Here is a 27,325-nt window from a genome sequence, read left to right on the forward strand (position 1 = left end):
TAAACTAAATAATTTTAGATAGTCAAAACCTAAGCCTTGGTGGACCTCCTTCTTAGCCGCAAGTGTGGACGGCACCATCACTGTTGAGGAATAAGGTGCGCGCACACACACACAAACAGTACACAAATTTATTGGTTTTGCATTTACAGCTGGAACTCTGGGAACTCAAAAACAACGTCTTTCCCTGTGAGCTTCTTGTAGACTCCAGAGAACGTCTCCACCTGGAAAAAGAAAACATCAGTCAGCAGATGGACCAAAACACACGGGCTGTGGGCCCGTCAGTATTAGTCGACTAACCCTTTCATTTAGATAAGGATTCCTATGGGAAAAAACAGCAGAAAGGAGAAGCGAATTGTGAGTTAGATTAAATTTATGAACGTAAACTGCTTTTTTTTTTTTTTTACAAAGCTGTCTTAATAGAAATAAATTGTTTCCTAGTACTAATTTCTACATAAATACTTTTGGCATGAACTCCCCCTGCAGGTGTAGTCTTGTGAGTGCAGTTTGGGTCAGATACAGAGATGGAGCTTTTACCACACCTTTTAGTTGATCAATCCATCAACACACATCTTTAGTAGATGACAAGAGTGTAAATCATTTAGGTTCTGAACTTTAGACATTCAAATATCTAAAAAGCCTATTTGATTTGTTTTTAATCACATAATTAACAATTTAAGCCCAAAGTTTTCTGAAAATTTCAGGAGTCACTACTGCGATCCCATTCACACCAGTCCCAGTACAGGGCCAGATCTGCTGTTTACACTTAAGGTACATGTGCCTCCCTGTGCTCTCGCTCTCAGAACCAGGAAAATAAGCAATGCTATTGGCAATGTTCTGGCTATACTCACACAAGCCTTCTCTGCATATTCACAACAATTTACCCAGGAAAATGACAGATCCAAAATGCAGGAAATCCCTTCCAGCAGGTGTTCTTGCGCCCTATGCTGGCATACTACCTCAGACTCAATGTCTCCCATAGACTTTAGTCAGACTAAGCCTCCCATACTTTAGTTAAACTGCATAAATTATGATAGAGCCCAAAAGTCACAATAATTACAATATCAACTTATCATTAAATACATGAGGTTTTATTCTTTTTAGGCTCAACATTTATGTGGGGACTTTTTCTTGTATGAGAGGGAAAGATCTGAGCTGTAGATGGTTGAATACATAACTTGACTAAAGTGTACATGAAGTAGTTCTTTGGGAGCTTTTGTGTCAGTGGCATCATGGAATTTAACATTATCGTTTAATTATGTTTGCATAGACCGGTCATAAAGACATTTTCATCAGCAATACATTGTGCTTAGATACGTTGCCAGAACTGTGTCCTGCATGGTCATTCTGCCCAGTCACAGCCCAAAGGACTCTGGGAGATGTAGGAATATGCAGGCTTGGTCCTCACAGCTGCAGCTGGGACCAGCTTCATGTTTGACGTCGTGGAAAGGGACCTGTACGTCTCTGCTCAAAGCTACGCGCCCATCCGCCACTAGGGGGCCTGAACTGGAGGCACACCCACGTCAGTCATAAAAAAAAATTATGAGGCTCTCCATGTGCAAAAATTGGCCAGAAAAGGGCACAAGGACTGATGCACTCACATCTACAGAAAATGTAACCCTGCTTCACCCAAAGTTGGTGTAGCTGTATGACATTTGAGCTCAAATTGAAAATATATTTCAAAGGGAGTTAAAGCTACAAGGACATATGCTTTTGGTCACCTTGGAATCAATATCACATTTCACAAACATGAACGTCTCCATGTGGAAAATATATAAGCTTCACTTCCGTTTCCAATAAGAGAATGCCCTGCTCACTTTCTGCGGTCAAACTGCATGGTTGAGTCCAGTAATCGTTTATGGGCTTTGAATTTGGATAAATGGATTAATGAAACAAGTGTGAATGAAGAACTCCAGGGATGTTTTGAAGAGGAGGACATTACAAGTATGTTGTGTAGTAATATTCTGTAGCTGAAGGAGTGTGCTCTGTGTCATTTACTTTGTTCTGCTGAACCTTGTCCAGTATTTGGGTGGTGCAAGTAATAGTAATACCACACAGCACACTACTGCTTGTGCTACTGCTGCTATTTACTTTGTGTTCCACGTTGTTCTGCTGAGCCTTGTCCAGGTGTACTTTGATGAGACGGCTGCTGTCCATCTTCACTCTGATCCTTTTGCCCACGATCTCACTGGGAAACACCAGGTCCTCCAAGATGGCATCGTGCACTGCCGTCAGGGTACGACTGGAAAAAATAAACATGGTCATCAGGGTACAAAAAAAACCAAACCACACTGTTTAAGGAAGGGCCAAGACTTTGGGAACCATGCCATTATAGTGTCATTCACATCGTTTAGTGTGAATGGTGATAAAGATTTCAAAGTGGGGTCAGAGGGGCCTCAAAAAGGTTGTCCATAAAGGAAAACTATGACCAACTTTACATCATTTGTTTAAATGTACTACTGTAATGGGTAAAAAGCCGACATGCTTCGTTTGTACTGTTATATGTAAAATGAAGGAAAACCTTTAGAGATTCTTTTGAGTAAAGTGAATTTCTACTGGGGGACAGACACATCCAACTTGTACTGTCAAGAACTACTGCATCAGTAAGAACAAATTTAGTCAAACCAGCCCATGGCAACAGCTGCACCAACTTTGTGGGCAGTTTTTAGGTTTGTGTCCTGCATGGTCATTCTGCCCAGTCACAGCCCAAAGGACTCTGGGAGATGTAGGAATATGCAGGCTTGGTCCTCACAGCTGCAGCCGGGACCAGCTTCATGTTCGACGTCGTGGAAAGGGACCTATACGTCTCTGCTCAGAGCTACGCGCCCATCCGCCACTAGGGGGCCTGAACTGGAGGCACACCCACGTCGGTATTCAGTTTATCTTTGGACTTGAGCTTTATCAAATATATCTTATCTACGAAAACGCCACAAAAACCCACATCCCATTTCTGTGTTCGAGTTCAGCTGTTTAGAGCCATCTCAAATGCTCGTCAAGCATTAGCTCACGATGCAGCTCATCTCCATGGAGATACAATTGCTTTGCCGTAAACGTCCATCTCCATAAAAGGAAGGTGAACCCTCCAGGCCAAGCTACAGGTCAGATCTATAAGGAAACACTGCTGACAGCAACAATGCTGGTTTATCAAATGATCTGAGCACCTATAAACCACTTAACAAGTCCATCTGTCTTTCAATTAGTTTTAATGCCATACTGATGAACATTCCAGGCGAGGCAAAAACATCACTACTGAGACTAGGGATAGGACGATATTAAAAATTTAGACTCATGATTGCGGCCACAAAAATCGCAATTAAAAATATCACAATTATTAAACCAAGGCAGTAAAATGTCCTCATATGTGGACACCAGAACCTTGTACAGAAAAAAAAAAGTAATGTCGACAACACATTTTGGGTTGTCTAGACCAGAAATGTGGATGCCAGGTCCTAGGAGGTTACAGGTATTCAGATTAATTCATGATTGTTAAACCATTTGCAAATGCTGGCAAGCTGTGCAAAATTCTGTTCAGCTAGTGCTAACCTAGTGATGGCAAAGTCGACACAAACACGGGTTCATGCAAATCCAAACTAATACAAACTACATTCAATAGTTTATTTCACAACAACATTTTACAAAACACCATCCAAGGAATATTTGGCTTTCCATGCACCACCCAATCTAAACCAACCCTGAAGCAGGATTACATCCCGCATAAAATGGGACTTAAACTGCTCTACGATGGCACTAAACCAGGACCGGAATAGTGCTAAATGAGGTCTAACAGGGGCCCATGCATTATGCAGCTTCTGATGGAGGATCAGATATATGCTGGTCCCAAAGGAGATTTTTCTTCAATTATGTTTTACTGACTTCAGCCATTACTCTGGGTCCACCATTGGTGAAACCTGCCCAAGGTTCATGTCAGGGCACATGAACATGACAAACATGCACACAGACGAGCCGTGACAAAAACACGACCCATGAAATGTGTTTGTGTCTCACCTCCGAGGGCGCTTCTGCTTGTTCTTCGTACGGCTTTTCCTCGTGGGTTTGGGCAGAATTCTCCTCTGGAAATGAAAACATTCACTAATTCATTCACAGCACTCAGACACAATGACACCTTTGTAACATGGGGACCTGAACATTTGACTGTGTCCTGCATGGTCGTTCTGCCCAGTCACGGCCCAATGGACTCTGGGAGATGTAGGAATATGCAGGCTTGGTCCTCACAGCTACAGCTGGGATCAGCTTCATGTTCGACGTTGTGGAAAGGGACCTGTACGTCTCTGCTCAGAGCTACGCGCCCATCCGCCACTAGGGGGCCTGAACTGGAGGCACACCCACGTCGTGAAACTCCATGTTTCAGAAGTTTTTCTAATCTTCGCAATAGAACGTTCCAGTTTAAAATATGACTTAAGCAAAATATTCCACGACCTCTGCAGTTAACTTTAGGCACTTCTGAATTCTTTGATTTTTAGAACAAGGGAAAGTTCACATTTTTCACATGCAGGGTTCTCTAATCTTATTTCAAGTTACTAAAATATTCGAAGAGTGGTTCCACTGTGTTGTAACTGAGGTCAGGATTTAGGAGTAAAATGTTGCAAATGTTCACACTTATAGTAGATTAAGATTTAAAGATGCTAGAGGCCAATCAGCTCATGACCATTGCATGATTATAATGAACACTTATGTTTTGTAATTGTGTTCTGAATTACCTGCCCCAGAACAAGGACATTGCAATAATCTGGTATATTTAATTACAAATATTCATTGATTTGCATCATTCTTAATAAAATTAATACATTCATGTGCACTGGCCACAGACAAACTTTGGCTAAAACTATCACTTTGTACAGTCCACAGTAATACTATATCACAAAACCTGAGGCATAAAAATACGCCCAGTCCAGATGTCTCCATTAGAGGTAAGATCGGGCCTAAAAAATCCAGCCCGACCCGACCCAGGCCCGCGGGTATTAAAGCCCGACCCAGCCCGAGCCCGACCAATTAACTTGATTTGCAGGCCTGAGCCCGAAGCAAACCCGAAATTTCATATTTTATTTGTGAGGATAAATTAAAAAAAAATAAAGAACCAAACAAAGTTAAACATGCATAAAAATAAGCCTACTAATAAAAAACCTTCGCCACTAACTACTGAAAATGGTCTAAGGTCCTCACAGCAAAAGTCCACGCACTTGTCTGTGATGGCCTGCTTAGTGCGAAGTGCGGTCTTTGGGACAAATGATGATATAGATGTTTGACGATCATCACTTTTGCCAGTACAGCTGTTTAAATGCCTGCTCAGCGTCGAGGTGCCAGTCTTTTTGCTCTCGTATGAAAGCAAAGCGCCACATTGACTACATTCAGCGAAGCCAACGCAAGTTTCTGTAGCATTTTCAACAATCAATTGAAGCATTTCCACACCTCACGCTTGCTGGTGCGTGTTTGCCTTTTCAGTTCCCCTGTCTTTAGTTTATCCTTTACTTCTTGCTGCTCCATATCAGGGATACCAGGTCAAAATAGATGCGGACTTGCGGAGGGGAAGATTAAGAGGGCGGCGTTCACGTGCGCAGAGTATGCTCTGGCTCTGCGGCTCCTGTTTAGTAGTTAAATAGCAATTACCTTACAGCGCCTTCTCTGTTTTATCCAAATTATTATTTTTTTATAACAAGTATTCCTAAGTTTAGTATCCACACATCGTTTTAGTTTACATTTTTACAAACATATATTTATTTTTAAAAAGTCAGCTAGAGAGAAGCCCGGCCCAGCCCGACCCGAACGTAATGATTGACATTTTAGGCCCGACCCCGTCAGGCTCGGACTCGGGCTTGGGTTTAAGATCTTACCTCTAGTCTCCATACAGAGCAATTTTAAGGATTTACTCAGATGGAGCTAAAGGGCCCATATTGTGCCATTCTTCATGTTAATGTTTCATTACAAACAGACCTGGAGTTGTTTCGTTTCATTCACACATGTTTAACACACAAACCCTGCAGATTTAGGCTGAGCCCTTCTCTCAAAACAGTTCCACCTTGTGATGTCATGTAGTAATACAGGAAGTGCTCCACTGTGTTTTGAAACTACACATCACTAGAATCATTTGGATAATTGCAGCCCTAGAATGGCCAAAAAGGGAGCTGTTGAAACTACTTGAAAACTACCACTTCATGACATCACAAGGTCTAACAACATTTTGAGCTTTGGACATGTACACAGATTAATAAAATGGTTACTTAAACATGTGTAAATGAAACAAAACAACTCCAGGTATGTTTTTTGAGGAGGTAACAGCATTATAACACTGCTAAAAAAACAAAAAAAACCAAAAGAATGCATTTTGTGTAACATGGCAATAGGTAAATCAGTTTTTCAAAATGTTAATTTCCACCCTTTGTCAAATTTTTTAAAAGTCATGGTGAAAATGAAGACCAGGTGTTTCTATGGTTACGCTGCTCCTTCTCACCTGTGCGATGAAGACCACGTGTTTCCCGCTGAACTTCTTTTCCAGCTCTCGGACAAGACGCACCTGGATCTTCTGGAACGATTTGAGTTGGGGCACCGGCACGAAAATGATGATGGCTTTCCTGTTCCCGCCAACTTCAATCTCCTAATAACAATAGAGAGAAGACGTGAGTGTAAAGTGGAGATATGTTCAGATATTAGACTGTAGTTTAGAGAACAAACAAATTTACACAATTGATGGATTCAAAATATATATTCAAGTTATATTATGTTATCTCACTGTTCATTTTAAAAAGGTACTGTAATGTTCACTCTTTATTATAATCATTATATTCAACTATGTAAACTATGTAATCTGCACTAATGTTTGTGCTTGAGTCTTGCAGAAAATGTCTTTTGAAAGTGCAGGATCCCACGGGAAGAAGGTCACTGTGAAACCCTAAAACAGAAACATCATGGGAGGATGTTTGTGCGAAGGGGAAGAGTGACCTTCTGGAAATGCAAAAACAGAATATATTTCTCTGTGAATTTCGTCATATATTTTTACACTGCTTGCAGAGTATATGTCCCTTCAGATCCCTTCAGAAGTAAGCTTTGTATGTGTTTGTAACTAGGGTTTCCTAACTTTAATAAAAGGAGGAGAAAAACGGTGTGGGCCTTCAGAAGGGGTGCGAGGTGATTTGTAACTGAAGGTTTTTTGCCTCTCCGCTCTTTCTCCTCAATATTGAGACAAAATAATCTCTCGTCTTCTCTTCTCTTTTGAACTGTAATACAGGTTGTGAACCTATCAACAATTAAAATCCAATACAGAATGTTTAGGCAAAGAGTACATGTAACAGTTTTATATGAAAGTTTTAGTATTGAATCTGTGTCCTGTATGGTCGTTCTGCCCAGTCACAGCCCAAAAGACTCTGGGAGATGTAGGAATATACAGGCTTGGTCCTCACAGCTGCAGCCGGGACCAGCTTCATGTTCGACGTCGTGGAAAGGGACCTGTACGTCTCTGCTCAGAGCTACGCGCCCATCCGCCACTAGGGGGCCTGAACTGGAGGCACACCCACGTCGGTATGTATTTTTATTAAATTGTGTTAGCTTTAGCATAGAGTGGTGTTATCACACCATCACAAACCTTTGCTGCGGTGATGTTCAGCTCTCTCAGCTGAGCCTTGAGGTCAGAGTTCATCTCCAGCTCGAGCAGAGCCTGAAACAAACAGGGTCAAAACATTAGTGCCCAGGAGGAAAACAGGACATGTCACTGGGACATGCAAACAGATGTGACTGCAGACAAACTGCAGAAACTACATTTGGTTCTTAATCTGCAGAGAATGCCCAGGCTCATGATGGTTCCCTCATCAGAATATGCAGATGTAGCTGCCAACTGCTCTTTTGACACTTGTATTACATTAGTACAAGCACAGGTTTCTGGCTTCCTCATTACCTGCTTGTATTTAACATAGACAGTTTTAGTCGCCATCTGGACACGTATTTGCAGTCCGGATGACTACCACTAAAACCTTCTGCATTAAACCACTTTTGGACGAGTTAGGGATTACACAGTCTACATGTCTAACTGAAGCCTCGGTGATGTCATGTCCAATCATAACCCCCATAACACTTTGAAAACTCACCTGAGAAATGCCAGACTCAAACTCGTCTGGCTTCTCGCCATTGGGCTTCACTATTTTGGCGCTTGTACTGAACATGGCCTTTGTCTCTGGGGAAATAAAAAGTGGAATTAAAATGAGAAAAATTGGTTTCCGACATGCAGAGAATTAAGGGTACAGCACTGGTTTATAACAGCTCACTATGTTCAGGATCCAGCAAAGGTACATCAACTACGAAAGACTTTATACTGCTTTAATATACAAACCATTCAACAGCTAAAGACATCTGAAATCTTGAAGTCTTAGTTTTATAAACGCCAATCAGGCTAAATTGACAGTCCAGTGGGTTAGCCATGGGCCACAGCTAACCCTCTACTGTTCATTATTGAAAAAATTAAATTTTCTAAACTTTACTATTGAACACTTAAATATAACAAACTTGTATGTTCATTTTTAATCCCAAAGCCTACGTTGAACCTATAGACTGTAAATAACCAGGTCCATAACAGAAGCTAGCCCGTCTTCCACAGCCTGCTAACTCAATAGAAACCCTTCAGATCCCGCTCCGCTAAGTTTACGTAAATAGGCAGACATTTTAAAAGCATAAAATGAACTTTCGGAGCATTAAAACTGAAACGGAGGCCATTATAAAGCTTGAACTCCAAATTAGCCCAGCGTGAACACATGTCCGGCCTATTCACGTAGAGATTGGTGACTAGCTCCCTCCACTCTTAAGCGCTCATACTACGGCTAAATGTACACATTTTAAAAGCCATCAATGGCCTTTAATCTCTTAATCTAACGTATCAAAGGGTTAACTTGGATTCCGATGCCAGAATTGAAGAATGTAACGTTTGTAAAGTGAAGTTTGAAGTAGAAACGTGAATCCAGGGAGAAATGTCACGACTAACCTCAGTCAACGACGGCCAAGGAAGAGACCGGAACATCGCGAGAGTTGGATTAATCACAGCGCGAGGCCTTTGGCGATCTCGCGAGAGATAACACAACCCAGCATGATATAGCTGCGTTCAAGTTTTATAACAAAGTAGGATTATAAATGTACAAAGTGACATATATGCCAAAAGAACCACGTATTTTAATGTATTTTTAATCAGACATTTATTATAGATAATTAATTATTTTTATAAACCAAAATAACTTTCAATTTCAGTCTGATTTTAGTTCGATAAAACGGCCAGAAAAAAATATTGACGAGTTTACACAACATTTAGGAAAATCTCAGAGTAAAACGAACGTAACATTTCTACTATCGCGAGACTAGTCCGAACTCACGGAATGTTCGTCTGTGCTGTTGTCATATGGATCTATTAAAATAACGTTACTTTCGCTTCTGGGCATTTTCTGCGGATTTTTGGTATTTTTGGTATTTTTGTGTCAGATATCGTGCAGTTTATGAACGGAATTATCCAAAGATGTAATTTGTGAAGGATTAGTTACGCAAAAGCCCAAATTATGTGACAAAAAGGTGATCTTACGTGAGTGAGGAGAGTATCCATTAGCGGTTTTCCGTCTCAATTTAGTTATTTATTTTAGTTATATCTATGAAAGACGATATTAATTAAACGTACAAATCAAGCCGAACTGGACATATGTGCGTTAAAGTCCCCGTTATAATGCCTCTGGGCTGGGGGTCGTCACTGTTTCATTAAAACAGGTTATGTTCAGGTTGAGTAGGTTTTTCAGCGGAGTTCGGAAGTCGGTTTGGAGCGGCGCAGGAGTCATGCCGAAGGGGAAGTTTTACTACGCGGTGAGGAAAGGACTCAAGCCTGGAGTCTACAAAACATGGTAGTGCGCCGTCAAAAATCAGCACAGTAGCATTTCCTCTTTGATTAAATGTGTTAGATCTATATTTGATCATTGATACACCAAACCTCGTTCACAAAAAACGCACTTTTAAGACAGTGTTATTGTTTGAACGTCAACCATACTTCTAAACTTTGTTTGTATTTACATATTTTATGTGTTAACAAGAGGTGGAGCATAGACTGTTTGAAGTTTATATATACAGTCTATGTGGTGGAAAGAGTATTGCAAATGTGTGTTCAAGTAAAAGTCCAGTTACATGTCTAAAAATGCATTCCATTAGAAGTACTGCTTCTAAAATTGTAAAAGTAAACAGTGTACCTGAAAATAGTAGTATTAATTACTTTTTAACAGATTTTAGCATTTTACATCAATTTAAACAATTTAAAGCTGAATTTAGTAGTTTCAAACCACAGTTTGCATACTCTCTGAACTCAGTCCAATCAGAGCAGGTGATGCTGCTAAGTGTTTATGGATTGGTAATACATTTTTACCCATAACTATTTACATTAACATCACTAGAATTGTACTCACTTACAAATGCAATTTTTTTTTACTTAATCAAAAATTTTGAACATGTATTTTGTTGTATTTTTGTAGAGCTTTATTAATATGTTTTTCTTTTAGGGATGAATGTAAAACGCAGGTGGACAAGTTTCCCGCTGCCGTCTTTAAAAAGTTCCCGACAGAAAAAGATGCCTGGGCTTTTGTCCGGGGAGAGAATCCCATTGTTTCACCTCCCAAACCAGAGACAGGTGAAATATGTTACAGGCAAACATGTATTACTGATAATTTGCACCTGACGTCATCAACATTCCCTGCTAACTTTGCTTGCTTTGTCTGAGCCTTTGTTAGTTCTTTAGTGGTCAGGTCATGTTAAAATAAAGCTCAGAGTAAAGTCTAACTTAGTTGGAACTACAACAGGTGAGCTGATTTGTGCTGTTAAAAAAGTTTCTCACACATAAAAATACAGTCACAAGCTAGCTAGCATTAGCCAACAGTTTTTCACTTAGTCACTCTCATCTTTTTTGCTGAAAATCAAACACCTAAACAGGACCATGACCTTGTATTGATCACAGGCTCCTGAAGACGTTTTGTTTAAATTCATTTTTTTCTTGGTAACTTGGTAACTGCTAAACATTCCACCATGAAGATACATGTAAAACACTCCCAGCGTGATGTCACTGCAAAGTATCAATAGGCAAAATCCTCTAGCTAGGTTCTCCTGAGTCCTGACCAGGATGTTGGCTCAGATCTGGTCCACTGCACCAGACAGGTTTGACCTGGAGACAGTCAACTCATTTCCTACACAGGCAGAAAACCATATTGTAACCTTGATAGAACAATTTGGATAGATGCTTAAACTTAAATATTTAACTTATTCTGATACCATGAGGAGTATTGAAAGAGTTTTATAGCATAGAATGAATAAAAAATACAGCTCAAAACCATTCCAAAACCATTCAGACAACTTGATCAAATTATTATCTAGTTTGGATTTTGGTTTTACTGTTGTTTTATTATATGGGGGCAATGTAACGATAAATTATAAAACCAGATCAAATTGCATGTTTAACCAGAATCTAATTCAAATCCGGGCTAAACCAGGTCAGAAATACAGAACTACAGAAGACTGTATAAATGGACATGGCTAACCACAGTTTGCATACTCTCTGCCACTGTGTTCCAAAGAGAAAGTGTACATTGGCGCGCTCCCAGCTTCAATTCACTTTCTATTGAAAAACCCTTCTCTGCTGCTGTCAGGCTCGTCATTTTTTCACTCCATATTGGCTTGTTGGTTGCTATGATGAGAGTCCTTGGATTTCCAAATATGGATTTTGGCTCCAGGTAGTCACTAAAACTGCTAGCCTCAACTGGCTTCATTTAACTGGAGCCAAACGGTATGGGTAATGTCACACTCATTTAGTCCACTTCTGTATACAGTGTATGGTCTGGACACTTTAAAAACTACATAAAACCTTTCTTTGCATTTATCATTTAACATAACTTAAAGACCATCTACTTTTAATAAAGGAACATTATAACAGTTATGACTTACTGTCCTGTTCTTGGTGCAGCTCAAATTTCCGACCCGGCTCCTGCAGTTCTGCCCAAACGAGGCCCGGAGCCACTGCAGTACATCCCTCTCGGACCCAAGAGGCGCCACAGAGGAGAGGAGGAGCAGGAAACACCCCAGAAAAGAGCCAAGCAAGAGGCCACCAGCTCCAGCGACTTCACTTATATGGGTACGGGTGGTGGTGCAGAGGAGGAGGGAGAGTGGCGGGGGGGGGGGACAGTGAATACAAAGCCCCGTTCACACATGCAGCATGTACTGGCAATTGAACTGCATTTGACTGGAACAGAGTCAATTACCGGGAATATGCAGGTAAAGATTATGTGTGACTAATGCTGCATTCATGTGGTCCTCGGGAACCCGTGATTCTGAGATGAGATATTGGGGTTCTGACTTGTTTGCATTAATGTTCTTTTATCTTGGAAAGTTGAGATTTGAATAAAATCGCTCAGTTCGCTCATTAATGCCCTAATGCTGCGGCCGTTAGGGCATTTTACCCAGAAAATTGCCAGGACCACCATCGCTTGGCTCCCTGTCATTCCATTGTCATTTAGTTTAAATGATACAGCAGTTCACTGCTCAGTGAGAGAGCAGAGAGCCAATTGCAGGTTAAGTGTTAACAGAGCAGACCTGGAAATGCTCTGGGACTGGGGATGGTAAATGGCCACATTTTTATATAGCGCTTTTCCACCTTCAAGGCACTCAAAGTGCCTTACATCAAGGAAACACTCACCCATTCACACAAACATTCATACACCAGTGTACACAGACACTGGGGCGAGGTAGGTTAAGTGTCTTGCCCAAGGGCACAATGACAGCATTCATCTGTGTGAGCTGGAATTGCACCGCCAACCTGTGGGTCAGTGGATCTGACCACTCAACCAATTATGTTTTATGTCGATAGGGGGAATGGAACGAGGACACTCTACCAACTGAGCTACTGTTGTGAGATATTTCTGATGAATTTTTGTGATTCTCTTTGTGGCCTTCAGGGGACAGTGTAGTGGTGTACACTGACGGCTGCTGCTCATCGAATGGGAAGAGTTCAGCGCAGGCAGGGATTGGCGTTTACTGGGGCCCGTACCACCCACTGTGAGTGACTTTTTGACGCTGTGACCCTTTGACCTTCTGACGTGAGACACTGAGACCCTCAGATGAGGGTCTGATGAAGACGAGATGAATGTGACCTAAGTGGTTTAGACCTTGTTCTTACAGAGAAACAGGGCCACCACATTCTGTAGTGGCCTGACGCACTAAACCACTGTGTCTCCTCAGGAACGTGTCGGAGCGACTGGAGGGACGACAGACCAATCAGAGAGCAGAGATCCAGGTCAGTCTGGACCGTGTTAATGCCCTGATTTCTTTTAGACAGAAAATGTTATTTAAAAGAAATGAAAATATGAACAACCATAACTGAAGACAAGATGAATGTGACCAAAGTGGTTTAGACCTCGTTCTTACAGAGAAACAGGGATGGGACTAGACATCATTTCTACAGGAATGAGGCAAATGCACTGAGTTGATCTTGTCACAATTTTGGCCTCACAATGTTTTATTTATTTTATTTTATATTTTGCTGTCATTATACCATTGCCTTTTGGAATTATAACTTCTCAAGAGGTGTAACTCTTACACTTAACACTCCGAACACTTATCTCTGCCTCAAATGAAAACATTTGGCATAAAAAAAAGAAAAAAATCTTATTTAAAATATTAAAAAATATTTTATTTTATGAGATCTGGTCCCTGCCCCACTGATAACAGTAATGGTCCTTTATTTAAAAACACTTTACATGATGGAAAGTTCAGTGAACTACTGCACAATATGTTTGAGGCATGATTTCATTTTTACCTTTTGCATCGGTTCAACTGCATGTAATCCCTGTGTCGTCCTCCAGGCGGCCTGCAGAGCGTTGGAGCTGGCCAAAGCGAACAACATCCACAAACTAGTGCTGTACACGGACAGCAAGTTCACCATCAATGGTGAGAACATGGAACCAGAAAGAACTAGAAACCAGGGCCAATTAGGCATTTGGCCCAACCAGATTTTGGTTGTGCCTCTCTAATGGATGCACAGTTTTAAAAAAAATCATTGTATGCTAGCACATTAACTTAGCATGACATTATTAGCAAAAAACAAAGCTCTCACTTTTATCTTGCACTCGTTTTTTGTTCAGTATCACTCCTAAACTGTCTTTTAGAACCATTTCATTATGTGATGACCCTGATAAGATGTGAAAGCACACAGCTGTTTTCCTTTATTTCAAGTGCATATGTATGGAAGCCCGTTTCCGCCATGAAAAAAAAAATAAAAGCTCCACAGAAAGTCGAAATTACGAGTTTTAAACTCGTAATTAGGAGTTTTAAAACTCGTAATTATGAGTTTAAAACTCGTAATTATGAGTTTAAAACTCGTAATTATGAGTTTAAAACTCGTAATTACGAGTTTAAAACTCGTAATTAGGACTTTTAAAACTACTAATTATGAGTTTAAAACTCGTAATTAGGACTTTTAAAAGTATGAATTATGAGTTTATAACTCGTAATTTTGGGAATGTAACATTTACAAAAAGTGAACCTTATCAATTTTGATTAAATGAATTTGGTATTTTAATAATTTCCTCAATAAACCAGCGGGGTTGTGACCAGCTGGCACTCTGCTCAGACCAGGAAAACGAGCGCTCACAGACACAGAGCACAGCTCATGAGTGGTCAGAACAGCACTCAGGGCCCACTGATTTGTTCAAGACGCCAGAAACTTTACTGGAGCTTAATTTATTCATTTTTTAAAAGTATGTAGGTGATAAACATAACAGTCCTCCTCCTGTCTCCTCTGCTCTGTACACTCAGTTGCAGTGTGCTACAAGCTCAATTAAGACTTTAAAAGTTCTAATTACGAGTTTTAAACTCATAATTAATAGTTTTAAAACTCATAATTACGAGTTTTAAACTCATAATTAGTAGTTTTAAAAGTCCTAATTACGAGTTTTAAACTCGTAATTACGAGTTTTAAACTCATAATTACGAGTTTTAAACTCATAATTACGAGTTTTAAACTCATAATTACGAGTTTTAAACTCATAATTACGAGTTTTAAACTCATAATTACGAGTTTAAAACTCGTAATTTCGACTTTCTGTGGGGCTTTTATTTTTTTTTTCATGGCGGAAACGGGCTTCCATACATATGTGCACTTTAAATGAATTAAAATACATTTGGTCAGGCCATGGCAGTTCTCTCTGAGGATGTGGCCCTCTAGTGGTCATGGCCCTAAACAACCGCTTAGTATGTTGATGGGCCAGCCGTGCCTGGAACCTGCACCAGTCCGACTGGAGTGTGTCTTTAGAGTCGAATTTTACACATACCTCATGTGTGAGCACTCTCAGTAAAATGCACAGCTGTCATTGTATCATTAATGTAATCTTATTCAAAGTGTCATAACAGTAGAGAAAGTCAAATAGTTAAATCCACTTGAGAGCAAAGTGCACACAAGCACAAAGAGCTGTTACTGGCCTGAAGTTTGAACAGGTTGGAGTATGTTTTTCGCCGTTGTCATGTTTGGTGTCACCTTTGGTATCATCGGTGTTGTGTTTTGTTTGTGGTGGTGGGTGTGGTTGTTGCAGGTGTGACCAGTTGGGTGAAGAGCTGGAAACTAAATGGCTGGAGACTCAAATCTGGGGGAGAGATCGTCAACAAAGAAGACTTCATCAAACTGGACCAACTAAACTCTGAGCTGCAGGTCACATGGGTAAGAACCAGGACTGAACATGGTCTGGAAAAGGTCTGGACCAGGGCTAACCCAGGACTGAAACTGGACTAAACCTACTATAAGGGCTGATAAAAAAAAAATTATTTGTTAACCAAAACAAAATCCTTCGCCCCCCCCCTTCAATCCCTCAGCCTTGGAGAGGAGACTGACCTGCTGCAAGTCAAGAGGGAGTCATTGTGTGGCTTAATAATGTTACCCAATAGAATAGTTTTTATTTAAACTTTATTTAAACCAAGAACTAAACTGGGGACAGATATTTGAACCAGGGCCTTGTCTGTTTCAGCTGCACATACCTGGACACGCAGGTTATCATGGAAACGAGGAGGCAGATCGTCTGTCCCGAGAGGGCGCAGCTAAACGACCAAGCAGAGACAAGTATGATGACTTCTAAGAAAACACTTTATTCCTCCTGTTTTTGTTTATTTTTAAATAAAGTTACATGTTCCAATTCAGCTGGGTCGCTTTGGAACATTATAAGATGAATGTTTGATTGTAAATAACTGATACTTAAATGTATTTCAATTGCTTGTTACCATACCATAATTGTTTGTTTGCACATGGTTCTTGTTAAAATAAATAAAAAATTAAATTATTAAAACTGTAAAGACAATTTTGTTAATTGTATTTTCATTATAAAATATTTCAAATGGTGAATGTGTGATTCCTCTTGTTCAGAGGCTTCTCTGTTAAATTTTACCTGAATATTTAAACTCCACATAGTATCAGGAACTCAGACCTCTTGACTTTGGGGCGTGGGACTGTGTTTGTGCTGTTTGTGTTTTAAAGATCAATTTTGAGAATGACCTTAACTTGACCCTGAGAGGTTAGGTCCGAAAGGTGAGATCTACACTGGCCCATAGACACTTTATAGGGACAAAGTGTGATGTCAAACTGCCCAAATAAACCACACAAACTCTGAAGGACGTGGCACATGCAGAAGACCAGACTGTGAAGGACGTGGCACATGCAGAGGACCAGACTGTGAAAAGCGTGATGTTCTCAGGCACTTTTTGGATCTTTCATTAAACAGCAGAGGAGCAGACTGTAAGCACTGAGGAGTGCAGCTTAAATGAGCGAACAGGACTGAGGTTTAGCTGTAGTGAATTGAACTCAAATTATCAGAATGAGAATAGTGAAACTGAATGGACTTTAAAAACACAGAGTAGCTTTTCCGGATCACCACCTGATGTCACAAGGTGTAACAGTGTGTGGGGTCTGCGGACGGATTTAGGGCCACGTGCATTTCTCAGACTTCAGCATTTGTGTGAGCAGTGTGTTCATAGATTTGATAAAGAATATATATGATCTATGGTTGTGCCATGAAATCCAAGAGGTCAGGGGTCACTGTCATCACCATGGCAAACATAAACTGAGGTCAGGAAGCTGGAGAGCGCCGAGGGCCAAAACATGAATAAATAAACACAAGAATAGAACTTTACACAGAGGAATCATTGACTTATCTCTGCTCATTTGGCTCATTGTTTTGTTGCTCATAGAACTACATGGACCACGATCTTTTGCTCAGTGAAATGTGATTAAAAGTGTCTTTTCTCTATGGAGATCTCTATTCTGTCTGGAACGTTCCACAGTATGGCATTAGTCAGTGTCCAGTCAATTGAAGAATTGGCACAATGTTTTGAGAATACTGATTATGTGAATATACCACCTTTAACGCACCCTGAGAATTATTTTTGCATTGAAGAAGTGAATGAGAAAGATATGGAAGCCCGTTTCCGCCATGAAAAAAAAAATAAAAGCTCCACAGAAAGTCGAAATTACGAGTTTTAAACTCGTAATTAGGAGTTTTAAAACTCGTAATTAGGAGTTTAAAACTCGTAATTAGGACTTTTAAAACTACTAATTATGAGTTTAAAACTCGTAATTATGAGTTTTAAAACTACTAATTATGAGTTTAAAACTCGTAATTAGAACTTTTAAAGTCTTAATTGAGCTTGTAGCACACTGCAACTGAGTGTACAGAGCAGAGGAGACAGGAGGAGGACTGTTATGTTTATCACCTACATACTTTTAAAAAATGAATAAATTAAGCTCCAGTAAAGTTTCTGGCGTCTTGAACAAATCAGTGGGCCCTGAGTGCTGTTCTGACCACTCATGAGCTGTGCTCTGTGTCTGTGAGCGCTCGTTTTCCTGGTCTGAGCAGAGTGCCAGCTGGTCACAACCCCGCTGGTTTATTGAGGAAATTATTAAAATACCAAATTCATTTAATCAAAATTGATAAGGTTCACTTTTTGTAAATGTTACATTCCCAAAATTACGAGTTATAAACTCATAATTCATACTTTTAAAAGTCCTAATTACGAGTTTTAAACTCATAATTAGTAGTTTTAAAAGTCCTAATTACGAGTTTTAAACTCATAATTAGTAGTTTTAAAACTCATAATTACGAGTTTTAAACTCATAATTAGTAGTTTTAAAAGTCCTAATTACGAGTTTTAAACTCCTAATTACGAGTTTTAAAACTCCTAATTACGAGTTTAAAACTCGTAATTTCGACTTTCTGTGGAGCTTTTATTTTTTTTTTCATGGCGGAAACGGGCTTCCATAGAAAGAAGTCACACGGATAATAAAAAAGTTATCAAATTCTAAATCAAATGATATATATAATCTAAATAGCTGTTTTCTCAAGCGCTACAGTAATGTATTAGTTAAACCTTTGACACATCTAGTCAATTTGTCCATAAAAAAATCAAAATTTCCCTTAGGTTGGAAAAAAGCAGTGATTGTGCCAATTTTTAAAGCAGGAAGCCCAGATTCTATGTCCAATTACCGGCCAATATCAATTTTACCTATACTGTCCAAAGTAATCGAAAAAATTGTAGCAGCACAACTTACTGACTACTTGGAGGCTAATCAGCTCCTCAGCTCGCAGCAGTTTGGTTTCAGAGCAGGGTATTCAACCGAAATAGCAAACTGCTGTTTTATTGAAAATATAAAAAAGTCCCTCGATAGAGGTGAGGTCGTAGGAGCTGTGTTTCTCGATCTAAAAAAAGCCTTCGAAACCGTTAATCACAGTTTGCTTTTATCAAAAATGACATCATTCAATATCGCCCCTGAGGCAATTTGTTGGTTTGCCTCTTACCTTCAGGATAGGAAACAGTGTGTTAAAGTGGCCGAAAATAAATCTCCATTCGCAAATATTCGCATGGGCATACCTCAGGGCTCCATATTGGGACCAGTGCTGTTTAGTCTGTTTATAAATGACTTGCCTTTGATCTGCCCAGGTGTCCGCTGCCAACTTTATGCAGATGACGCAGTTTTTTATGCACCCGCCAAGACACCAGAGCAGGCGGCGGATGTTTTGTCCACATGCATGGCTGAGGTTAGTCAGTGGCTAACTCAAAATAAGCTGACTCTAAATTTTGCAAAAACTGCTTCTATGTGTTTTTCTATTAAAAAAATAAATGTAGACCAAAGATTTCAAATAAATTTACAAAATGATAAAATACAAGTAGTTAACGATTTGAAATATCTTGGGTTGGTCCTAGACCCCCAACTAAAATTTGATAAGCATGTTAAGAGTATAGCCAAAACAATACAAAGAAATCTAAATTGTTTTAAATTGATAAGGCAATATATTCCAAATCAGGCAGCCCTGCTGTACATGCATGGTATGATTTTTTCCCATATCTCCTACTGCATGACAGCATGGGCCCAGGCAGCTCCCTCAGCCACAAAGCGCATTGGTTCTTTGTACAACCAAGCAATCAAAATTATGGATCGAAAGCCAATCCGTTTTCATCATTGTCACATCCTTAAAAAATATAATCTATTAAGTTTTGAAAGTTTTACTAGTTTATGTTTTCTTAAATTATGTTTTAAGTGTATTTATAACTTGGCCCCAGAGCCCCAGTACATTTATACAAAGATTAAACAGCACCAGAGTGACAAGAGGCACCATAAACAAGAACTGTACAATCCCACAACGCAGAACCTCTTTTGGACAGTCCGCCTTTTCATATCAGAGCTGCAAACTGTGGAACTCACTGCCCACTGAAATAAAAAACATTTCTGAGTTGAAAATGTTCACCTCTAGGGTTAAGAACTGGCTGAAAATGAGTCAAAACTGTACCCACTTGTAAATAGGCAGTATGACAGAGAGAGAGAGAACGTGTGAGTATTGAATGTATTTTTGGGCACTGATGTATCTATTTTAAGGGGCAGGTGTTTTAATATATTTTGCATATTGGTGAATTGTGGAGAAGCCCAACCAGGGACGGGAGTTGAGAATTAGCTTTTGCTATAAACTCTATATGCATCACATCAGCTGCAATGTTCATGTTGTAACTATGTCAGATTGCATTGTCCCTGTCAAATAAATATATAAATAAATACATTAAAGTTATGGTGTAGACAGATGTACCTAATGGTAATCGTACCAAATCTACAGAATCATAAAATTCATCAGAAAACATACTGTTGTTTTTATACTTATGAAGAAGAAAGTAATGGATGAACTCTGTGGTCGTCATGGAAACAGAGAGACCTGTCAATCAGAAGCGACAGCAGCATTTTATCTTTCTGATAATACATTATGTACAGTTTGTAAGAAACATTTGCATTTCTTATAGGAATGAACCAGAACTAAACCTGCGATAAATCAGGACGAAACCAGGGCTAAACCAAGTCTGAACCAGGACTAAACCAGGTCTGAACCAGGTCTGAACCAGGTCTAAATCAGGACTAAACCAGGACTAAACCAGGTCTAAACCAGGTCTAAATCAGGACTAAACCAGATCTAAATCAGGACTAAACCAGGTCTAAACCAGGTCTAAACTAGGAGTAAACCAGGTCTAAACCAGGTCTAAATCAGTACTAAACCAGGTCTGAACCATGACTAAACCAGGTCTAAACCAGGTCTGAACCAGGACTAAACCAGGTCTAAACCAGGTCTAAATCCGGACTAAACCAGGTCTGAACCAGGACTAAACCAGGTCTAAACCAGGTCTGAACCAGGACTAAACCAAGTCTAAATCAGGACTAAACCAGGTCTAAACCAGGTCTAAATCAGGACTAAACCAGGTCTGAACCAGGACTAAACCAGGTCTAAACCAGGTCTGAATCAGGACTAAATCAGGTCTGAACCAGGGCTAAACCAGGTCTAAACCAGGTCTGAACCAGGACTAAACCAGGTCTAAATCAGGACTAAACCAGGTCTAAACGAAGACTAAACCAGGTCTAAACCAGGACTAAACCAGGACTAAACCAGGACTAAACCAGGACTAAACCAGGTCTAAACCAGGACTAAACCAGGTCTAAACCAGGACTAAACCAGGTCTGAACCAGGACGAAACCAGGTCTAAACCAGGTCTGAATCAGGACTAAACCAGGTCTAAACGAAGACTAAACCAGGTCTAAACCCGGACTAAACCAGGACTAAACCAGGTCTAAACCAGGCCTAAACCAGGAGTAAACCAGGTCTGAACCAGAACTAAACCAGATCTAAACCAGGTCTAAACCAGGACTAAACCAGGTCTAAATCAGGACTAAACCAGGTCTAAACGAAGACTAAACCAGGTCTAAACCAGGACTAAACCAGGACTAAACCAGGTCTAAACCAGGCCTAAACCAGGACTAAACCAGGTCTGAACCAGGCCTAAACCATGTCTGAACCAGAATTAAACCAGGTCTAAACCAGGTCTAAACCAGGACTAAACCAGGTTTAATGTACATGTGGATAATGTGTTTGACAGGAACGCTAAAGAGCTCAGTTCTGTCCTTGAAACCTTTGGCCTGACTCAGCATGTCAGCGAGCCCACCCACAACAGAGGACACACTCTGGACTTGCTCATTACAAAAGGAGTAAATATTTCAAATGTCAATGTGGTGGATGTTGCTCTGTCTGATCATTTCTGTGTCTTCTTTGACCTGTCTGTTATTCCCAAACCAGCGGCTGGTCCTGCAGTTGTTCAAAGGAGACACATAAATGATAACACAGGTGCACTGTTCATGGAAATGATATACTTTGAAAATGCCTCATGTTCTGATGTTGATGATTTGTTGAACTCTGTAACTTCGAGTGTTTTGAATGTTCTGGACACCATTGCCCCGATGAAGGTTAAAATGGTTAAAGATAAGCAGAAAGCGCCATGGAGGAATGATGACTCGGTCAGGGCACAGAAAAGGGAGTGCCGGAGGGCCGAGTGGGAATGGCGCAAGTCAAAGCTCCAGGTTCATTATGAAATTTACAGAGAAAAGATGCACATGTACAACCACAGTTTATGTAGAACAAGGCAAAGGTATTTTTCTGACATTATTGGAAGTTGTAGTAAAAACTCTCGTATCCTGTTTGCAACGGTAAACAGATTAACAAACCCCCCAGCTCCACTGCCGTTAAAACTAATTTCCATATCTAAGTGCAATGAGTTTGCAGTATTCTTTAATGACAAGGTTCAGGGTATTAAAAATGCCATAAATTCCACAACACAAATAACAACCCAGCACCCACCTAGACACTTAGAGCTGACTCACTTTACACCTGTAACTGATAAAACTGTCCAAGAGATTGTCACCAGTCTGAGTTCATCTACATGCTGCCTCGATGTGCTACCCACTAAATTTTTAAAGTCTGTGCTCAACAGTTTGCTGTCACCACTCACTCACATAGTTAATATGTCACTTCAATCTGGAACATTCCCAAGTGCTTTGAAAACTGCGGTTATCAAGCCTCTCCTAAAGAAGAGCAGTCTTGATGCCACAATATTGAACAATTATCGACCAATCTCAAATCTGCCATTTTTAGGCAAAGTCCTTGAAAAAGTTGTTTACCAACAGCTTATTAACTTCCTCGAAATGAACAACTCCTTTGATGTTTTCCAATCAGGTTTTAGACCCCACCACAGCACTGAGACTGCTCTTATCAAGGTGACAAATGACATCCGCCTGAACACTGATGCAGGCAAAGTCTCAGTCTTGATCCTGTTAGATCTGAGTGCTGCTTTTGACACTGTTGATCATGGGATCCTCTTACAGAGACTGGAGGACTGGGTGGGCATCTCTGGTACGGCACTAAACTGGTTCAAGTCCTATTTAGAAAACAGGGAGTACTTTGTTGAAATTGGAAAATGTATATCAGATAAAATGTCCCTGACCTGTGGGGTGCCCCAGGGTTCAATCCTGGGACCCCTGCTGTTCAATCTCTACATGCTGCCGTTAGGCCAGTTAATACGCAGCAATAATGTGTCTTACCACAACTATGCAGATGACACTCAGATCTATGTCTCACTAGCAGCAGGTGAATATGGACCAGTGGATTCACTCTGCCACTGCATCCAGCAGATCAGTGTGTGGATGCAAAACAACTTTCTTCTGCTAAACTCAGACAAGACTGAAGTTATCATCTTTGGCCCACAGAAACATAGAGAAAGTGTCAGCAGTCACCTCCAGTCTCTCTCTCTAAAACCTTCAAATCAGGCTAGAAATCTAGGGGTAATAATGGACTCAGACTTGAACTTTAACAGCCACATCAAATCAATAACATCTGCAGCTTTTTACCACCTAAAAAACATTGCAAAAATCAAAGGTATACAGTCAAAGCCAGACTTAGAGAGACTTATCCATGCATTTGTCTCCAGTAGGTTAGACTACTGTAACGGCCTGCTCACTGGCCTCTCCAAACGAGCCTTAACACAGCTGCAGTACATCCAGAACGCTGCTGCTCGGGTCCTGACTAGAACCAGGAAGTATGAGCACATAAGTCCTGTGATCAGGTCTCTGCACTGGCTTCCTGTAGCTCAAAGAATAGACTTTAAAGCAGCTCTGCTTGTGTATAAGTCTCTCCATGGCCTAAGTCCAAAGTATATCTCCGACATGTTAGTGCCATATGAACCATCTCGCAATTTGAGGACTTCAGGGATCGGCCTCCTGCTGGTGCCCAGAGTCAGGACTAAACATGGGGAATCAGCGTTTAAATTTTATGCAGCTAAAACTTGGAACAGTCTTCCTGAAGATGTGAGACAGGCCTCTACTTTGACAATGTTTAAATCCAGACTCAAAACAGTTCTGTTTAGCTGTGCATATGACTGACAGGTTTTTATTCTGCACTCTTCTCTTTTAATGTTGATTTTATGATGATTATTTGTGATTATTTATGTTTGATTTGTGTGATTTTAATGTCTTTCTTATTCTGTAAAGCACTTTGAATTACCTTGTGTACGAATTGTGCTATACAAATAAACTTGCCTTGCCTTGCCTAAATCAGGACCAAACCAGGTCTAAACGAAGACTAAACCAGGTCTAAACCAGGACTAAACCAGGACTAAACCAGGTCTAAACCAGGCCTAAACCAGGACTAAACCAGGTCTGAACCAGGACTAAACCATGTCTGAACCAGAACTAAACCAGGTCTAAACCAGGTCTAAACCAGGACTAAACCAGGTCTAAATCAGTACTAAACCAGGTCTGAACCATGACTAAACCAGGTCTAAACCAGGTCTGAACCAGAACTAAACTAGGTCTAAACCAGGTCTAAAATCCGGACTAAACCAGGTCTGAACAGACTAAACCAGGTCTAAAACCAGGTCTGAACCAGGACTAAACCAAGTCTAAATCAGGACTAAACCAGGTCTAAAACCAGGGTCTAAATCAGGACTAACCAGGTCTGAACCAGTACTAAACCAGGTTCTAACCAGGTCTGAATCAGGACTAAATCAGGTCTGAACCAGGGCTAAACCAGGTCTAAACCAGGTCTAAACCAGGTCTAAACCAGGACTAAACCAGGTCTAAATCAGGACTAAACCAGGTCTAAACGAAGACTAAACCAGGTCTAAACCAGGACTAAACCAGGACTAAACCAGGTCTAAACCAGGACTAAACCAGGTCTAAACCAGGCCTAAACCAGGACTAAACCAGGTCTGAACCAGGCCTAAACCATGTCTGAACCAGAACTAAACCAGGTCTAAACCAGGTCTAACCAGGACTAAACCAGGTCTAAATCAGGACTAAACCAGGTCTAAACGAAGACTAAACCAGGTCTAAACCAGGACTAAACCAGGACTAAACCAGGTCTAAACCAGGCCTAAACCAGGACTAAACCAGGTCTGAACCAGGACTAAACCATGTCTGAACCAGAACTAAACCAGGTCTAAACCAGGTCTAAACCAGGTCTAAACCAGGACTAAACCAGGTCTAAATCAGGACTAAACCAGGTCTAAACGAAGACTAAACCAGGTCTAAACCAGGACTAAACCAGGACTAAACCAGGTCTAAACCAGGCCTAAACCAGGCCTAAACCAGGACTAAACCAGGTCTGAACCAGGCCTAAACCATGTCTGAACCAGAACTAAACCAGGTCTAAACCAGGTCTAAACCAGGACTAAACCAGGTCTAAATCAGGACTAAACCAGGTCTAAACGAAGACTAAAACCAGGTCTAAACCAGGACTAAACCAGGACTAAACAAGGTCTAAACCAGGCCTAAACCAGGACTAAACCAGGTCTGAACCAGGCCTAAACCAGGACTAAACCAGGTCTGAACCAGGCCTAAACCATGTCTGAACCAGAACTAAACCAGGTCTAAACCAGGTCTAAACCAGGACTAAACCAGGTCTAAATCAGGACTAAACCAGGTCTAAACGAAGACTAAACCAGGTCTAAACCAGGACTAAACCAGGACTAAACCAGGTCTAAACCAGGCCTAAACCAGGACTAAACCAGGTCTGAACCAGGCCTAAACCAGGACTAAACCAGGTCTGAACCAGGACTAAACCATGTCTGAACCAGAACTAAACCAGGTCTAAACCAGGTCTAAACCAGGACTAAACCAGGTCTAAATCAGGACTAAACCAGGTCTAAACGAAGACTAAACCAGGTCTAAACCAGGACTAAACCAGGTCTAAACCAGGTCTAAACCAGGACTAAACCAGGTCTAAATCAGGACTAAACCAGGTCTAAACGAAGACTAAACCAGGTCTAAACCAGGTCTAAACCAGGACGAAACCAGGTCTAAACCAGGACTAAACCAGGACTAAAGCAGGACTAAACCGGGTCTAATCAAACACAGCTGCTGGAGGTTTGAAGAGCAGTTTATTGAAGCAGCATGATAAAAATGTACAAAGTTCACAAGATGATTCAGACCAAAACCCAAACATGCCTCAGGGTCAAAAGTACCATGAAAAGTACTGCGAGATATGTGGTATGTGTACCTGTGTCTGTGTATATTCGTGTATTTGTGTAACATGGCAGAAACTTGTGCTTTTTCGTCACTTCATAAACATTAGTTTCAGATCAGCAGCTGACAATCAAAAATGTACAAAAATATGGAAATAGAATAAATACAAAATAAAATCATTCAATTTAGGAAAACTCCCTTGACATTTAAGAGGGGGTATTACACTTCTGTGGGGTATTAGCTGTAACATGTAACATATTTAGATTACCTTTTATTGTTTTGAAAATGCTATATTTGCCAAAAACATTATTTTGTATGTCTCTCCTCCCTTTGCTCCCCGCGCTAAGTCATTCCCCCTTCAGAGCGTTATCACAATCAGCTGCATCCCGATAATGAATATTTTGTATCATGTTTTTGTATATTTATGGAGAATTGTCGTGTGTGAGCATGGGTGATGTATGCTTGTGGGCGGAGCCTTGTACAGGCTTGTACTGCTAATCGTAAGGAGGGTTTGAATAGAGCCCAGGAGAGAGAGAGAGAGATCGCTAAAATACTGAAACATGCATGGATGTAAAACCTCTTCAGGCATGTTTCTGAATAGGGAACAACATTAGAACATGGGAGAAAGCTCCACAGAGTCAATTTTACGTAATACCCCCTCTTTAACAATGGTACAATAAATAAATAAATAAATGTATAAAAATAGGTTTGTAATTTGCATAAACAGTACAAAATAAGCCTTAAATTATAATATCATAATGATAATAAAGTACAATACAATACACACATAATGACACTGTATAAACTATATACTGTAAAGAAATTACATTCAAATACAATGATAAATGTGTTTTTTGTTTTTTTTATTAAACCAAAAAGGGAGTTTCCTGTTTTTCGGAATTCTTGGTCAGATTCTTACAGGATTCTCCATATTTTGTGGAAATTTCACAGTTTCAGATTCACAGACGTAAAGTGCATTTCCCAAAGCCGAGATTCTTTTGCAGGAACGTTGTTTTTTTTTTTTTTTCACAAACATTCGTAAAGTTTAAAATGATCACCGTTTTGAGGCTCAGACAAATGTTTACGACGCGCTTTACACAGGCCCATCCTGGACACGACTTTGGATTTCAATCGTAATATAAAAGAGTTCTGATCCAGTTGATATTTCACTGGACATTTTCCACTGTAATCTAGTCCAACAGAAGAACATTCATTTGAAAATTCATCTTAAAGTGCATCTGACAGATTAGACGAGTCATTTCTCTAAAACATATTTAAACATGTGTCAGAAAAATGTCTTCCTTGTACCTAAACTGTGTCTGTATTTTGGATGGACTTGATGTCAGTTGAAGACACAGGTACTTTCTGTATATTCCAATCTTATTTTAAACTTTTCTTCACAAACTGCCACTTAACTGATGTAAAATTCTGATAAACATTTAGGACAGGTACTATCCTCCAAACCAA

The 27,325-nt window shown here is 40.3% G+C and overlaps 2 protein-coding genes and 4 non-coding genes across 6 annotated transcripts; 1 reads left to right on the forward strand and 5 right to left on the reverse strand.

The window, feature by feature from the left end:
* Nucleotides 1-113: 113 nt before the first annotated feature.
* On the reverse strand, nt 114-9,064 carry rps7 (ribosomal protein S7). The gene is made up of 7 exons (XM_033990800.2): nt 8,978-9,064; nt 8,091-8,176; nt 7,592-7,663; nt 6,464-6,607; nt 4,003-4,067; nt 2,089-2,239; nt 114-221 (listed from the first exon to the last, which is right to left on the reverse strand). The coding sequence occupies exons 2-7, from the start codon at nt 8,163-8,165 to the stop codon at nt 144-146; spliced, it is 585 nt and encodes a 194-aa protein (XP_033846691.1). The 5' UTR covers nt 8,166-8,176; nt 8,978-9,064; the 3' UTR covers nt 114-143.
* On the reverse strand, nt 1,323-1,524 carry LOC117393296 (small nucleolar RNA SNORA73 family). Its single transcript, XR_004543136.1, has one exon. It is a non-coding gene; the product is annotated as a small nucleolar RNA SNORA73 family (small nucleolar RNA).
* LOC117393295 (small nucleolar RNA SNORA73 family) lies at nt 2,667-2,868 on the reverse strand. Its single transcript, XR_004543135.1, has one exon. It is a non-coding gene; the product is annotated as a small nucleolar RNA SNORA73 family (small nucleolar RNA).
* Nucleotides 4,148-4,349, reverse strand: LOC117393298 (small nucleolar RNA SNORA73 family). Its single transcript, XR_004543137.1, has one exon. It is a non-coding gene; the product is annotated as a small nucleolar RNA SNORA73 family (small nucleolar RNA).
* Nucleotides 7,327-7,528, reverse strand: LOC117393299 (small nucleolar RNA SNORA73 family). Its single transcript, XR_004543138.1, has one exon. It is a non-coding gene; the product is annotated as a small nucleolar RNA SNORA73 family (small nucleolar RNA).
* A 294-nt stretch (nt 9,065-9,358) lies between the features above and the next one.
* Nucleotides 9,359-16,302, forward strand: rnaseh1 (ribonuclease H1). Its single transcript, XM_033991203.2, has 8 exons — nt 9,359-9,872; nt 10,518-10,645; nt 11,969-12,136; nt 12,957-13,056; nt 13,240-13,294; nt 13,863-13,947; nt 15,588-15,712; nt 16,017-16,302. The coding sequence occupies exons 1-8, from the start codon at nt 9,745-9,747 to the stop codon at nt 16,122-16,124; spliced, it is 897 nt and encodes a 298-aa protein (XP_033847094.1). The 5' UTR covers nt 9,359-9,744; the 3' UTR covers nt 16,125-16,302.
* The last annotated feature ends 11,023 nt before the right edge of the window (nt 16,303-27,325 follow it).

This window comes from Periophthalmus magnuspinnatus, chromosome 24, assembly GCF_009829125.3.
Source record: "Periophthalmus magnuspinnatus isolate fPerMag1 chromosome 24, fPerMag1.2.pri, whole genome shotgun sequence".
NCBI classification, from domain to species: domain Eukaryota; kingdom Metazoa; phylum Chordata; class Actinopteri; order Gobiiformes; family Gobiidae; genus Periophthalmus; species Periophthalmus magnuspinnatus.